The sequence below is a fragment of the Condylura cristata genome, unplaced genomic scaffold, assembly GCF_000260355.1.
Source record: "Condylura cristata isolate star-nosed mole 26May11 unplaced genomic scaffold, ConCri1.0 scaffold00013, whole genome shotgun sequence".
In the NCBI taxonomy this organism is placed as follows: Eukaryota; Metazoa; Chordata; class Mammalia; order Eulipotyphla; family Talpidae; genus Condylura; species Condylura cristata.
Window position 1 is genome coordinate 26,680,047 of NW_004567114.1, and position 18,178 is coordinate 26,698,224.

General features: G+C 31.2%; 1 protein-coding gene across 4 annotated transcripts in view; it reads right to left on the minus strand.

Annotated features, from left to right (window-relative positions):
* Positions 1-18,178, minus strand: part of GPHN (gephyrin) — a 393,108-nt gene that overhangs the window by 148,865 nt on the left and 226,065 nt on the right. For all 4 annotated transcript variants that reach the window (XM_004681769.2, XM_012724553.1, XM_012724552.1 and 1 more), the window contains one exon: positions 9,422-9,556. In XM_004681769.2, coding sequence (XP_004681826.1) covers positions 9,422-9,556 — 135 coding nt within the window. The remainder of the gene's footprint in view (positions 1-9,421; positions 9,557-18,178) is intronic.

Sequence of the window (18,178 nt, forward strand, 5' to 3'; positions counted from 1 at the left end):
AAACTTTTTTTTCCCATCAGTTCCACCATAAGATCCTCAGGGACATGGTTTTTAAATTCATCCACTGCTGTATTCTCAACATGTAGGACAATATTTGACATACAATATCCACTAAACAGCATTCATTAAATTAATTTCTGAATTAATCCATGTTTTGTCTTTAATAAAAGTAGATTGAGTAGGGAATGCAGACAGTTTGGACATTTTAGGTCAGAAAAGCATGACCACTTTTAAAATATGTATTATTTTAAAATATAAAAATCTAGAGAGTAGTTTAATTTGGGATGTGATCTATGTTAAAATAAAGGAGATATGGCCAGTTAATTTTATAGATTTAAATCATGGTTATATCTAGTCAATTCTGCTGTTAAAATAATGACAGCACAGGTTCTTTTTGTTGAGCACATTTGAAAAAACATGCCCAAACTATAGTCAAATGTTAATAAAGCTACTATTCTTAATCTCACCACTGCTTATATTTCTACAGTTCTCAGTTTCCTATGTTCCTAATAACTCAAATACCAACTACTAAATACCACGAGAAATCAACATTCCTTTAACAGACACAACTTGACCTAAATGAGAAAGATCCTGAAGTTGGAAAATTTTTAAATGATAATCTCTAAATATACTAGCATGAGATGCAGAAGTTGAAATAAATTAAATTATTTTATATTAATTGGATATTAATGCAATACTTTATCATTAGCACTCATTTACATAAAATATCTGATTACATAGGAAAACATAATAATAAAGCTAAATTTTAACAGTTTAAATTTATTGAGGTAGTTTATAGAAACCCTTTTGCTTATATTTTTTCTTAATTTCCCACAATTAATATTCATGACTATTAAAAATAAAAAATGACTATGCTACTTATTGACTGCCTGCTAAAAAATTGTTAATTCTAAAGTGAATAATTTAAATTCTAAAGTTAATAATTAACAGAATTTCATAGGTCACTAATCAAATTTTATTTACAAATTCAGTTGCAGGATGGGAGTTATATATAGGTAATTCATAATGAATGTAATTCTGTGAACATTAGACCATTAGAAATGTGGGAAGTCTACTTTCAAATATTATTGTATATAAAGGCAGAGAGGGCAGTTAATCAAATGAAGAAACAAAAATCAGTGTAAAATCTCATATACTTAGTGAAATGTCATAGAAAAACCATTAAAATAACTTGTAAAGTCCAAATAATAGCTAAAATTATATAATTTCAGTTTTATCAAACTATGAAATACTTTGTCATAACTGGGCAATTCCTTTAAAACTAGAAATTTTTTAAGAGAACCATCTTTTTTTGAAGTCTCTAAAATCTGTTTTTCCTACAAGCCAGAATAGATTGTAATACAAACATTATATAAAGGGGGAAAAACCAGACAGTAGTGACAGAGATTGTAAATAAGTTACTCAAAGTGTCTATAGGACTCCGGTACTTAATGCAAATCAGTAAAATACAATAAACAATGACAGCTAGGTACTGATATAGATTGGCGCTGGCTTAGAAATGTTGAACTGATTTTTTTTTAGGGAAATCTGTAAATTTTTCAGTTTATTTAAAATTTTATCAATTTTAAGTGTTCTGAATTGCTTTTAAAACAAGCCATCTCCAATTAATATTCATACTAAAATTTATCTTCCAACAAAAAGGATGTGGATTAAAAGAGGACTCTCTGTGTACTAACTGCTAGATAGGTTATCCTGTCTAAAATATTAGTTGCTATCACATTTGTAATATCATATTTTAAGTGAGTAGAGTTATTTGGGAATTATAGTATCTATTTTTGTAGCTTCAAAAGATTTAGTGAAGTCTTTTCTCATTTTTAATAAGGGAGGAGAAACTAATCCATGCCAGAAAATTAATCTGCATTAGAGAGTCAGGGTGCATCATTTATAATTTTTAGGCATGCTAACTGGTATCATTTACAGCAGAGATTAAGATCTCTGGATTCTCTATAACCAATAGAAAATAGGGAAAAGTAGGATTCAACATACATAATTCAACATACATATTTTTAAGAAGCCAGTTTTTGCTCATTTGATTATACTAGTGGTTCTTTAAATATGGTCCACAGACCTATGACAGTTGCCATGACCCTTCAAGGATCCACAAGGTTAAAGTAATTTTAATAATAGTACTAAGACATTATTCACCCCTTTTATTTTGTTGACATTTGCACTGATGGTACGAAAGCAATGGTGGGTTGGCACTGGATCCAAATAGGATAAATAATTATTGTAATGTTGACTACTCTGTACTAACATTAAAAAAAAAAAAAAACTAACAGTTTTAAAAAAGAAAAGCTAATTTCACTAAACATTGTTCTCAATGAAATAGCTATTATTGTCCTTTGAGTTTCACAAAATACTATGTATGAACAAAATACTTCCACTGTATACTAAAAGATATATGTGTTTGCCTCAAGGAAAAGCACCTGTACAATTGTTTGATTTGCATCCCTTATTAGCCAAGTTTTGTAAAGAATACCATTATTTTTGTTTGAAAGAGTTTTTTGTAAAAACTTTTTTTTACAAAAAAGTTTGTAAAAACCACATTCTTCAGATAATTGGTAGACATTTCCTCAAAAATAAATGAAATGAGTATCAAGAAAAGGGAACAGAATTTGTTGCTTTTTTGTCAATTGATAAAATTCTTGCTTTTCAGAGTTAATATTATTGGAAATGATACAACTGCCACTATGAGCTTGAGAATTCAAGGTTTTTTTGTTTTTTAATGAATTTGGTTGGTTATATTAATAAAGATGAATTTTTGATGTAATATAATAAAATATGCCAACACTTGAAAGAATTTGTCTTGTCCAAGTGATCAACAAATATATTTCAAAATCATGCCTAGGTACTATAAGTTCAATACATATCAATGGATTTTTTTTAAAAATATTTATTTATTTGTGCATACAGAACTGGGGTACAGGCCAAAGGTGCAAGGGCAGAGAGAGAATTCACCAGAGACAGAGTGGGGAGCAGAAGAGGCTAACTGACAAAGTACACTGCTGAGGGGAGCAGCGGGAGGACCAGGAGAGGTCTGTGGCGCCATGTGGATCACCTCCGGGGCAGGCAGGGATTGGACTCATGCGGAAGTGGCTTTAGCTTTTTAGTGCTGTGCTTTAACCGGCCGCGCCACCACGGAGGGCCATCAATGGATTTTAATATATCAGTATATCAGATGGTTCGTGACAGGGTTTTAGATCTCAGACTTCATATAATGACTTTTAATAGACTATCAATTGTAAATCTTTGAGTAGTGTCAGAATATTCATAAATATCTGAAAATGAAATTAAATATTTTTCCTAAATCTACATAATTTATGAATGTGAAGTTGTTTCTTCATATTTTTTTTAACCAAAACTACATGCCACAGACTGAAAGAAGCAGACATGAGAATCCAGATTTCCTGTATTAAGCCAGACATCAAAATTATGTTTGGAAAAAATAAAATAGTGCACACTCTTCAGATTTTTTTCTTTAGAAAATGTTCTTATTTTTGTAGCAATATTACTTATAGCATTTGAAGATTTCATTATTATTTTGAAGCAAGTAAACTTTAAAAATTTCTCAGTATTAGTTTCTAGTTTCTAAATAGCAATAGATACAAACCAATTAAACAGAAGCTCCGTAGTAGTATACTTGTGAAGGGTCCTGAGATTATTACAATTGAGAATTGCTCAATTTGATTAATAATGTTGAGATTATTGCTCAATACCTCCCAGACAGGAAAGTTAACTTTGCACAAAAGGAAGCATACTTTTATGAACTTTTAATCTAAATCACTATTTTGTAAACTTTTTATGGTTTGTTGGTTCCATATGCAGAACCCATACATTTCTAAAATGTCATTATCAGCTGAACTAATGTTAATATATCAATGCTTATATACTATCACACAAGAGGAAGGAACTTGCTGTTTAGTGTAATTTTACTTATTTCAGTTACGAAGTTCCTAAGAAGGGAAAAATAACTTGCAGATCACAGTTAATGTCTTCATTAGGCAAGAATTTTAGCAAATTCTTGAGATTCACCAAAGATGTGGGTATCTTAGAGTTAGAGCCAATGAAAGAGACCTATCACATAATCACTGCCATGTTCACAAAAGGTAAGAGATGATATGAAATAGTTTGAAAAAAAATAACAACAACAGGAAAAAAAATTCAGGAGTATTATCCACTCAATGAATCAATAGCTTTTATATACATATATGAAATCATACAACCTTTCAGACACACTCATTCAAAAGTGTGAGTTAACAAAATAGTTCATACCTTATTCAGAGTAATCTAAATTTTGCTCAAAGGACAATAACAGAAACCCAGAGTAATGTTATAAGTCTGTATTTTATTTAATTATAAGATTAGACATTAGTATAAGAAATGAATTCAGATAATTCTTTTTTTGCTTTAATCATTATTCTTTACCTCAGTCTTTTGATTTCTAATAGTGATGTTGCTGCCTTTTGTAACTGAAAATCAGCACTCATTTAAGTTGTGAATTATGCTCACTTTTAATTAAAAATTCTCTGCTATAGAATTAACCTTTTAGTGAATCATTTTGGGAGACTATCATCATTTTAGAACTTGAATCCTTTAGATATTTTCCACTCTTCTTGCAATAGAATCTGCATACTATTACATATTATTTTCCTTTTTGCTTACGTACTATTTTGCCCAAGGCAATAAAAGTCTAAACTTTGAACTTGTTCTTAAAAGATCACTACTTATACAGTAAAAGAAGTAACATCATTGATTATTTCAGTCAAATTACATTAATATAAAATTTCTGCTATAAGAAAAGATTTTTTCCCTATACACAATAAAATATATCATCTTAGCAAAGAAATTTTTTTCTGGAGACAGTTCTGATTTATGAGCAATTATTTAGGAAAGATAATAAATTGTTGCCTTCATTAGGTTGTGATAACCATACCAAAGTGTAATATTTTATAGATCTTGTTCTCACCGTAGCCAGAGAATCAAAGGATCAAAGCAAAATATAGGATATTATATTGAAGTGAACATATAAAATGTGAATCCAAAGTAAACTTTAATATTACAGCTTTCGATAGAAGAAAAACAGATGTACACGTGCAAGTGGACAGAAAATTCTTCAGTTTAAATACTGGCCAGTGTTAAATTACAGATGGAAAGGTTGGAATGGCTACTTTGAACCATATTACTTTTGGTCATTTAATCCTTTTTTTAGATTAGGTTAAGTGCCTCTGTGGTTATTCTCAGAGTAAAGTGTATACCTGAAGACAAATCACAGCACTTATTAAACTTTATTATAACGTGTAGCTTTTTATCTTTTTGAAGGCAAGAATAATGTCTACTTACTCACCACTGCTTTTCCAGCACCAGGCACTGTCTTTGTGAGTTAATATTATCGGTTTCATCATAGACACAAAGCTCAGAAAAGTTGTATAACTAACTTTATATAGTGTGGTTATAACCTAGAGGGTCCAGCATTTGAACCCAGGTCAACTATTATCAAGTGATTTTTCTAGTGTTAATCATTCAAGATTGTATGTTATTTGTATTGTAAAGAAACTATATTTGCACATATATTTCTACACATGAAAGACAGGCATCTACTCTGAAAAGTGGAAGGATATTTGTATAACATTTGAGCATCACTAATATACACTAGATTATAAATACTAAAAACCAAGATGCATTAACAATACCAATGTCAAACTCAACATATGTTTGATTTGTGCTGGATATCATTCCTTGGATGTCTCATTCATATCTCAGATTGTACACATTCACAATCAAAAGGTATTATTACCTCTCTTTCTTTTATCCTCATAAATTCTAGTTGTTAATACAGTTAATAATATTATCATAAATAAAAATATATTTCCCATAAATAAAATTAGAAACTTAGGAATCAGTTTTGACTGCTACTCTGTCCTAAATTTACATTATATGTTTACTACAAATAGTTCACTTAGAACAAGTTTAAGTGCTAAAATGATGGCCTTGCAACTTGAAATCAGTAGGCAAAGGCAAAGTAATAACAATAAGTAAAGAAGAAACCCTGATACCAAAAGTGAAGAAACCCTGATACCAAAAGTAGGCTTTGAAGTAAACAGAAATATTTTTGTACAAATGAAAAGTTTTAGTCTGAGAGTTCTTGATTGATGGCAACTGATTTTAAAGTATCATTTTTTAAAGTGATCATTTTTTGTTAATTATAATTCTCAAACCTTCAGATAACACAAAAACCTGTGCTTCATTTTTACTCATCCTTCAAATTCCTGATGAAATATTACTCCTTAGAGAGGGCTTCCTGATCATCCTGTCAAAGTAAGGTTCCCCATTTTCTATCACCGTAACATTTTATTTCTTCTTAGGATGGATTTCATAATTATTAAGTGAAATTCTAATATTAGAATTACTTATGTACATCTGTTTATTTTACTTTTGATTGGTAAAAGTTTTATTTAGGAATATTCACATATAACTTAAGTGTACATGTATTATAACATGTGTATGCATCTATAAATGTATATAACATGTATATGTATCTATCTGGCTTTAGAGATCAAAATAATAGCTATCTATCATCCTCAAAAATTTCTCATATTCCTTTGCAATTTCTCTCCCTTTTATAACCGTTCAAATCATTTCCACAACCAGTGCAGTGCTCTAAATCATTAATAATTTGTTAGTAATTTTCAAAATTACTACACATTTTTGCCTTCCTTCTTAACCTTAGAACTCTGAAGATATTTGTTTTTAAATACTTATTTATTCATTTACTAGAAGAACTGGGTGTAGGCCAATGATGTGGGAGTGTGGGTGAGAGGATTCACCAGACAGAGTGGGAAGTAGAACAGGTGGATCACTGAAATGTACTGCTAAAGGGAACAGCTGGAGTGATAGGAGAGATCTGCTATGTCATATGGGCTAGCTCCCTGGACAGGGACTGAATTCAGGCTGTAGTGGTGATAGCATGGAGACTTAGCCCATAGGCCAACAGGTTTTGGTCCACTGGTTTTTGAAAGTATTTTATGTTATTGAAGTGTTGGCTATGTAAATGTCTAGTATTTGTGTTTAATGTCTGACAAGCTTTACTACATGTAATTCTCTCAAATTCCCACCATTTTGTTGCCAATGACTACACAACATCCTTTTGTATGGCTATATAGTACTCCCTGTGGATAGACTAGATCTTGATCCAGTTATCCATCAGTGGACATTTGGGCTGCATTCATATCCTAGCTATTGTAAATAATGTTGTGACTACTGTGGAACATATAGGTTTTTCATGTTAATGGTTTCGTATTCTGGATTATATGCCTAATAGTGCAATTGCTGAGTCATACAAAATTTCCATTTTTAGTTTTTAAAGTATGATTTATAACTTTGTCTACTATAAATAAAGTTGTTATGAACATTCACATGAAAGATTAATTTGATTTTCTTCACTTCTTTTAAAAATATCAATGTTCAAAATAGTTCCTTACTATAGTTATATTCTGATTCAGCATTAAAAGTTTAATTTTAGAATTACACCTAAACAATAATTTTATTTTTAAGTATATGTTTTAGTGCTGGTAAAAATTATTTTAAAGGAATATAATCTTACTACTAATAAAAATATAGAAAAACTTCCTACAAAAAAAGATTTTCAGAGATAGGACTTTATTTGAATTTATTGTTAGCTTGAATGTGAAGGATTACCTTAAGTAAAAAGGTCAAGAAGTGACTTATTTTCCAAAAGTTTTACATAATCAAATTAATGTCAGCAACTTCTTTTTAGGATTTTCACTTTAGTAATTTGGAAATATAAAGTGGTTTTATAAAAATTGTTTTGATATTTCTTTATAATTAAAATGTAATTTCTGAGTTTTAAGCATGGCTACATGATTAAATTAAGCTACGTATAAAGTTAGCTAAAATATTCATAAAGTATTTATGTTCAAAATATATTATTAAAATAAAAAAATACCATTTATCTTGGATAGTTCTGAATTCCCAACAGTTGGTGAATGATTAAACTTTGAGAGTGGACTTAGTTGATAAATTATTTCCAGACTTTGAATCTATTTCATACAGCTGGAATTTAAAGCTGGAATTTAAATTATTTTGTCCTAAAAATTTAAGAGACAAAGTTAAGATTCTTCTACCCACTTCATATATTAAGACCTCCAAGTTTTTATTCAGTTGGAAATGTAGCTGACTGGAACTTGACTGGCATTAGTATACATTTAATAGATAGATAATTCTTATATTTTAGTTTCCTGGAGATTTAGGACCTCAGTTTTGAAAAACTATAAAATTAATATTAGTTATTTTTAACAAAGATTTAGAAACAATGATAAACAATAGTAGCACTAAAAAACTTTGCTGAGAAAGTTGTACCATGTAAAAATAACTTCATAACTCACATCAAGATCAACATCACATCAAGATGTTCGAGATCACTTCTAGCTAAATCAAATTACAACATTCACAAAATTCATAGAAAAGTGGGAATTAAAGGATATAGCTGTGTAAGTCTCATGACAGAGAAAGTTGTGGTTTGAAATATTAACTGTTAGGTCCCTAGAATAAATTTGTGGGTCAGCCTATATCTAACATCATGTTATTAAGTAGAAATGAATATTAATATTAACTTTTTTTAAGCCAATATTGGACCCATTACAAAGGAAACTGAAAGTACAAATGACTAACTTAACCAAGGAATGGACATTCCAGGAGAAAAGTTACAGTCATAGGTAAGTCTGTAACTTAATTTATTATATATATGAAGATATGAGGAGGCAATGCCTAATCCTTTTATCCCCAAACATCATTCAGTAATTGGGACAGATTATTAAAAAAAAAAAAAAAAAGACTAAGAAACTTTTTTCCTTCCCCTGTTCCCCTAAAAGGTTGGCATTAAAACTTTCTTTCTAGTCAATTTAGATTTGTTTCCAAATATAAGGCAGCAACATTCCAAGTTGAATATATTTGAAAAAAATTGGAATGATACTAGAGCAGGGAGCTACCCCAGCCTGGACAAGCTAAAAAAATTTCCTTTGGTGACATTATTTTATTAGTCTTGCTATTTATTAACAGAAAAACAATCCTCTATAGAACAAATTACATCTATACTGATGAATATGCTAAAAAATATCAAGTCTACAACAAGGCAATAGGAGCTACAGAAAATGATACCTGTAGCTGCTATGTAGGAGTAGACAATTGGCATGAAATTTCTATTGTTCTATTGTTGACCTAATAGGACATTTGTGAAACAGTGAGTGGTAACTAACAGTACACTCACTTTTTCACTCTTTTATCTTGCATGCAAGCCAACCTTGACAAGTGAAGGGAAATACTGGTTAATCTTCCCAGATTCATACAGTATAACAAATATAAGATTCCAAGGAGATATACTTACTTTTGGTGTTGGGCAGGAAGCTGTAGAAAGGCGTGATGTAGCCTGAGCACGAGGCGATTCTGAAGGAGTAGTGCTGAGGGAGGCTGTATCTCGTGGGAGCACCTGAACACCACGAGAAATGATAGAGTCTGGAATCTGGGAAGGTGAACAATTAAGGTTTAGTTAATTTGAGAATACAAATAAAAAAGCATGTAAAATTAATATTTATACCTAATTTTTTTTTTGCATTTCTTGATAGTCAGCTTTCATATATTTTATCTTACTTATTTGTAGATATAAAAACATCTAAAAATTTGGGATAGGATGGAAATCTTCATATTTAAATTATCTTTTTTGGCCAAATGCTGTTTCAGACCATATTTTATCTGAGAGGAATTGTGATACTATGGTTTGGAGTAGTATTTGACATTAATATACTAGCTCTGGCACTTAATAGCTATGTAATTCCTAGATATTTTACATTTCAGATTCATTCTTTAGCCTCCTTCACCCTCTGCTCCAAGCTGACCTGTAAAGAGAATAAACAAGCTATTTTGTGCTTTCTTGTTTCCTACTGGATTCAGAAAATAAAAGGCAAATTTTGGTTTTTAGATCCATAATTTACTTTTTGCCAAATAGCAAAAGCTGGCTAAGATCACAAGTTATATCAGCTAATCCTTACAGTCCCTTTCTGATTCTAATAGACTTCTTCATCTCACTTCACCATTAGAACTAACAATACTAAAGATTTCCACTATAATTAACTCCACAGCATTGTATTACATGTTGTAGCTTTCCATAAATTCTGCTCAAATCTTTGTAAATACCATAGTTCCTTATTAAACTCTAGCATTTAAGAATTCTTTGACTTTTTCTGGGATGCTGGTGGATATAGTTTTTGAATTGCCATTTCATTTATTTAAAAATGAGGACAATGATAGAGTTTTACCTCACTGGCTAAATATGATAATGTTTATAAGTTATCTAGCATTTCCAAGTTTAAATAAAAATAAATATTGACTGTTATTATTATAGCATGGTAAAGAATGAGATGACTGAATAAATATCATGATTAAAAATATACTAACATAAAGGCAATATTATTTATTTTTAAAATCATTAATACTCATGTTGATAACAAATTTATTATTTTGGGCTAGGCATAGTATAGTAAATGTTCTGAGATATTACTAATGGTAAAGGTCTTATAACCTCAAAATGAGAACCTGACCATTTTCAAGTTTTGTACATGAGAGAAATACAGAGCATGAAAGAATTAGAAATTAACATTGATCTGTGTTTACTTTTCATATTAAAAGAAGGAAACATCAGTTCGACTTTATGATTAGAAAGGTGTCTGATGTCATGCATCATCTTTTTCTCACAAAGGACACACTATTGTTTCTATGAAATAATAGTGTAAAGACAACATACTTAATCCTGATGGCATTTCTACCATTTCAGGGGTTGACAATTTAAGTGATTTATGAAGAATATCTCCATCAATAGGATAAAAGTAATGGGGATTCTGAAAAGAAAGTGGCTCTAATTGCTAGTAATTTGACTACTGAACTGTGATAGAAATGAAAGTAGTGTAATTTTGAAGATCTATGTGCTGGCACTTAGGTCTAATAAAAAAGGTCATATACTAGAATGAATGATGGTCAAACATCTCTAATGTACCTCACATGACCCCATATTTCACTTGTTCACAGTACTAAAAAGGATGAGATTGAAATAAAAATAGATACACAGACTAATGGAATAGAATTGACTATTCAGAAATAAACCCAGTTATATGGACAGTTAATTTAAAACAAAGGAGTCAAGACCATAGAATGGAGAGTCTTTTCAACAAATGATTTTGGGAAAACTGCACAGTCACATGCAAAAGAATGAGATTATATCGCTATTTTACTTCATACACAAAAGTTAAAGGCTTAAAGGCTTAGATTAAAGCCTTAGGTGAGAGGCATTAACCCATAAAGTACACAAAAGAAAACAGGATAAATACTGTGTTTCAGTGATGTATTCAGAGATTTGACTACAAAGAAAAGGAAAATAAAAATAAATAAGACTGTATGAAACTAAAAAGCTTCTGCACAATAAAATAAACTATCAATAAAATTAAAAGATACCCTGTCAAATGCAAGAAAATATTTGTATATTATGTATCTGTAATGGGACTAATGCTCAAGATTTATATAGAATTCACTATTTTAAACTCAACAAAGAAACTACCCAATAAAAAATGGGCAGAAGAGCTATAGGTTCACTTCTCTGAAGAAGACATTTAGATGACCAAAAGACATGTGGAAAAAAAAAAAGCTCACCACTTATGATCAGGGAAATACAAATCAAAACCTTGATATAACCCAAGTTACATTGTGAGAATGGCTCCTATCAAAAAGAACAGGAAGAACAAGTATTGGTGAGGATGGGGAGTAAAGAAACTTTCACAAACTGTTGATGAGAGTATAGAATGGACCAGCCCCTATGAAAACAGCATGGAGCTACCAAAGAATCCAGCTATTCCTTTTTTAGGTTATCAAACTGAAGAATAAAAAACACTAATTTGAAGGGATATATGCTCTCCTATGTACTTTGCAGCACTATTTTACAATAGGCAAGGAAGGAAAACATTCCATGTGCCTAACAACAGATTGGCAGATTAAGATGTGGTATATATACACAGTGAAATACTATTCAGCTATTAAGAAGATGAAATCTAGCCATTTGGAGCAATACTTAACTGGTAGGGGTTATGCAAACAAATAATAAATCAGAAAGACAAATATAAGATGATCTCTTCCATATGAAACAAAGGAACAAACTAAACCATAACAAACATTACAGATCTGACTGTACAATTGAGACTACCAGAAAGGGTTGAGAGTGGGGAACAAATGGTTGAGGGAGCCCACTGGAGTATGGTGGAGATTTATGGATGCATATGTGGTTGACATGGAGTGGTAGCAAACATATAAACAGGCACAAACATGTATCTTTAAAGTATACACAGTACACCACACAGTAAAAAATGTGATCATAAAAAAAAAACACTACAATTTAAACAATGGTTAGAAAGAGTCAAAAGAATTGAACATATTTTGTTCAATAAAGCTATATAGTTAACATGAAAAGCAATATGAGTAGTTGTTCTGCATCACTAGTCATTGGGGAAATGCAAACAAAAATCATAATGAGATACCAATTCAAAGCCATTTATAGGTCATAATTTTTTTTTAATAAGGAAAATAACATGTAGCATGTAGGGAAACTGGAACCTTCATACACTGCTGTTGGGTTTATAAAATGGGACAGCTGTGTGTAAAAGTTTCATCATTCCTGAAGAGTCAAACACAGACTTGTTACAAACACAGAATTCCTTTCTGCCTAAAGGAATTGGAGTTTTTGTTTGAACAAAAAGTTGCAGAAGGCTGTTCACAGAATCATATTTTAAAAACCAAAAGTGAAAACAACCAAAATGAGTATTACCTGATCAACAGATAAAAACATATGGTATATTTAAATAATGGAATAATATTGTACAGCTATCAAACACTGATACAGGCTTTACCATGTATCATATACCATGTTTTCAGACTTTAAAAACATATTAAGTGAAATAAACTAAACACAATTAGCTACATTTTGTATCACTTCATTTACATATAATTTCCATTGTCGGTAAATCCACAGAAACACAAAACAAAATAGTAGTAGCTAGAGAATGTGAGAAAGAGAGAGTATAGGGAATGATTTCCTTAATGGGAATGGTGGTTTTGGGGGCTGATAACATATTTTTGAATAAGATACAGGTGATGGCTGCACAATATTGTGAATGAACTAAAAGCCACTGAATTATCACTAAAATGGTTAAATGTTGAGGGCCCTCCCTGGTGGCGCAACAGGTTTGGATGCAGTACTGCAAGCTCACTGTAGCTGCTGCAGTGTAAGTTTTATCTGGGGCCCCAGAGGTGACCCACAGGGCGGGGCAGACCTCTCTTGATCTGCCTGCTGCTCCCCTCAGCAGTGTACTTTGTTGATCTGCCTGTTCTGCTCCCCACTCTGTCTCTGGTGAATCTTCTCACCGCCCCTGCACCTCTGGCCTGTACCCCAGTTCTGTATACATAAATGAATCTTTTTTTTTTTAAGATTTATTTATTTCCTCATATAGAACTGGGGTACAGGTCAGAGATGTGGTAGGTGAGAGGCTTCACCAGAGACAGAGCGGGGAGCAGAACAGGCAGATCAACGAAGTACACTGCTGAGGGGAGCAGAGGACGGGCCAGGAGAGGTCTGTCGTGCCATGTGGTCACCTCCGGGACAGGCGGGAATCGAACTCATGCGGAAGTGGCTTAAGCTTCTCAGTGCTGTGCTTTAACCCGCTGTGCCACCAGGGAGGGCCCACATAAATGAATATTAAAAAAAAAAAGTTTAATAAAAAGGTTAAATGTTGAATTTTGTTATATGAATTTTACATGATTTAAAATATATAGTACAAACTCTAATATATACCAAGTGTACATGTTTGTTTATGTTTTTTACTCTTATATTTACTCATAGGTATGTGTTAATTCTTGCACCAAAAATGTACTACTTTAATTTTATTATATCTTAATATTTATATAGCAGGTCTTCCACTTAGTTCAATTTCTTAAGATTATCGTGGTTACTTCTGACTCACCATTGTATAAACATTTTAGAAACAGTTTTTCAAGTTTACCTTGCCATTTATAAAATTAAAACACACACACCATACACCACTTATAAACTACTAGGATTTTTATTTCCTATGTACATGAAAGCATTGAAAAGTTTTGAAGGATATTCCCCTGATGAAAAGAAACAGTATGATGCTAAATGAGAATGATAGGGTGGCTCAAATGGATGTTAATACGATGCTTCCTTTTAATTTAATTTAATTTGAAGAGAGGAATAAATCAACTACTAATTGCAGAATTAAAAAAATTCAGAAATTAAAATCATGGAGGGGCTCTTTCAAAAAGTTAAGGAGTGATCAATTCTCAACAACTACGGAGAGGTAAAGGAATAAGTACATTGTCTTACATGTAGTGCATACTAAATAATTGCTTCCTCAATATTAAAGAAGTAGAAGTTGTCACTATCAGAATTACATGCTGTTTTAGAAAGGATCAATGGAAAAAAGCAATATCTTAGAAATATAGCTTAAGTAGAAAGGACATATGTTAGCTTCAATGGTCTTTCTTTTAGTATAACAGGAAGTGAAGAGATAATAGGGGGTAAGGGAGGTGAAAAAAGAGAAATTACAGTTTGAAACTGAAATTCATTGTTCTATTCAAAGAAGTTAATAAGAGGTTAATCAAAGGCTTGCCAAGGAGTAGTGAGTACACATATAGACAGAGTAAGCAGAATTCATAGAGGGTTAAGCTAGCACAAATGAGAATGAGAAATACCAAATCACTTTCAAAAGAAATAACATTTCTACTTACAAAGAACTAATCTGCATTCACATTATCTTATGCAACTGATAGCACTGAGAAAACAATTTGTCTCAGTTGCTTTCAAATTCTCTGTAGACATAAATTGTAATTTCAACTGTGAATTATTAAACAGTATGATTTTCCTCATTAAGTGAAACTGTAATGGGGTGCACAGTTTTGTAGGAACTGTTCTGATTCTAAGTTGCTTTTCTTTCCTCAAGTTTATTTGAATAGGTGAGCACATATAAAAGAAGAAATAGAGTTATCATAATTAGAGTACAGTCAAAATATTACTTCTTGTTTTTGAACTCTGTAGTCTTTTGAAATATTAGTTAAAATATCAATTAAGTAAACATAAAAATTTATGTTTTTGCCAAAGAAATTTATGTGTTATTTTTGACTCTTAAATTTTTTTGCTTGAAAATATGTTTAAATTTACAGAATATTTGAAAGATGACTCAAATAACAGAAGATCTCTGTTATTTGGACTTAATTTGGGTAGCTAGTTAACAAATCTATTGTAATTGGAATGAGTCTCATATTTATGTGACCCAAATAAATTTAACAATTTAAATATTTATCTGGGCCTATTTTTTACAGTTTGCTTTTTTTATTATTTATACTTAATAAACTTCTTGTGATTTTAAAAAATTTTCAGAATTTTAATTATTACATTAATAATCAGAGTCCTCATTATGATTTGTTTTTCCATGTAAATTACTTGTTTCCCAGGAAAATAAACAAATACAGTTTTGCTAATACATATATTCCACTGTCAATTTTTTATGGTACATATAAAACATATCTTTAACAAATTATTGTACAATGCATACCATGTGTCAAACTGTGCTAGATTTGGGACACATAAACTAAGAGATGTGATCATTGTTCTCATAAACTTTACAGTATGTAGATAGAACTCAAAGGAGAGATAAAATAACTACAAACAAGTTAGATTATCTTTAGGCAGATTAAAAGATAGATAATCTAAGACAGAGAATAAAATAGCATTTAGCCTGGGGCAGAGTATTTTGAACATTTTAGGTACTGGGGATAATGTATTCAAGTAAAAACTTGATGAAGCCTAGTGAGCAACAGGGAGAGGGTAATAAATGATAAGAGAAGAGTCTACAAAGTAGAGAGGATTATGTAGAGTCTAGCAGAACATGTCAAGGAATTTTGGTTTTATTCTCTATGTAATGGTAATCCTCTAAAGATTTCAAATAGGGAAGTAACATGATTTACTTCATGGTTTAAAAAACTGACTCTGGCTAAATATGAATAACAGCTCAGTTACCAGCTAGTCTGGTAATGTTCTTACTCTCCTTGTGCTTTAATTTTCTCATAAGTAAACTAATAACACATGTACAGCCTTGACACATGAAATGTTTACAAGGGTAACTAACAGTCAATTATTATCATTTTAATATACCAAATTCCTATGGATAGAATCATGTGTGTTTATGCAATGTGCTAGTGCAAAATCTTTATAATGTCTCTGATCTTTTGCAATGGTGCCATTTATTCACAGGGAAATCTACAGTAGTGTTGGTGCTAGCTTAGCATTTTGCTTAAATGCTCTAGGAAGACATAACCTTCTCATTGGATATATGCAGTCAACATAATAATTTCTCCATATATTTTGCCAAAGAAAATCAGCAATTTCTACCAAAGCAGCTAGGGAAACATCATTATTATGCTGGACTGCTCTAGAAGATTTAATTTCATTCAGTGAGATTAAGATTTCTGATTCTGTTGCCCCAGGGATATCTTACCTTAAACTTGTCTCAAATTCCTTCTTGTCTGTCATTATAATCTGGATTTTGGAACCTATCAGTTGCCTTGAGGCTATAAAGCACAAGTTGAAATTTCTTCATATTTGGATATAGTCTCCTTGAAAATACCTTCACATTTATTTAATAACCATAGAAAAGTGGAATTTATTTCTCTTTTCTTCCTTCTTTGTGCCATACTTTTTTCTACTTGTATTATTTTGAATTAGCTTTTCATTCAAATCTGAAACTTCAGGGATTCGTATTCAATATACAGTCATAATACTCTTCATCTCTTTAAGGAGTCAGTATACAATTAGGTATATTAGTTAACATGTTTTTTGGTTGCAGACAACAGTATATTGATCTTTATCTCAAGTTCACACTTCTTAAAAATAAGTAATTTACTGGGTCACGCAACTGAAAAATCAAAAGGTTAGGTAGAGTTCAATAGAGGATTGTGTGAATGATTTGAACATTGTGACCCATTTCTTAGGATTGCTTTTTAATTTTGCTTGCATCAATGGCAAGCATTTCTTTAATGGTTCCAAGCGGGCCATTCTTGGAGTTGTCTATTTCGTCATCCATATATAGTAAGAAAAACTAGTTCAAATAAAACCTAAGATGTGAGGCCCATTAGCTCTGATTGGCTTAAACTATGTGTTCCTTAAACTGATAACTGTGGCTAAATAAAATGGATAGGTTGATCATACTCAAGTAACTTAGCTTGGACACTCAGACAAACTATGTGACTAAGAAATTTGGGATGGTGTTAGGAATATAATTGGGAATGGATGCTGGAGAGGTAAGCAACAAATATTCATTAAGAGGCATCTTTAAGTCTCTTTATATCCTGAAAAATCAAGCTAATCAGTTTAGCAAGAACTAATAATCATTTTATAAGTAACTACTGAAGAGTGAGCAAATAAACTGGGTTTTACTTTCTTGCTCACAAGAAAGGGATACTTGAGGTAGGAAAAAAAAATAACATGGACAAAGATTGTCTCCACAATGACTCCACAGTTACACTATTAACTCTATGGGCTGAGACAATCTATATATACATTTGAACAGCAAGCATAATGTTTGTCACCTAAAAAGACTTTTGTAAACATTAAACTCAAACTGCAAAGTTTATGTTTCCTCCATATAATTTATCTCATTTGCTTAAAAATTATCTTTGTCATATGCAAAAGGATCATTATTATTTCCATTTTATACATGAGAAATATCAAATTGAGTCATTCAGTTTAAATACTGAGTGAGTTAGGATTTATAACCAGATGCTCTGATTTTAAGATGCATAGTTTTTAGATCATTTTACAAGTTTAGAATGTGATCAGTTGACTGTTCTCATGGAGTTATCTGAAACATGGAACAAATCTGGCATTTAGAGGCATTGAGATTTATTAATGAAATTCGTGCCATATAAACATTCATAAAGTTAATAGATACTTTAGGAGCACCAAGAATATTAAAGGCCTTTCATTTCATATTTTTTGTTACTTATTTCTTCTACTTCACTCTTCTCTATGAAA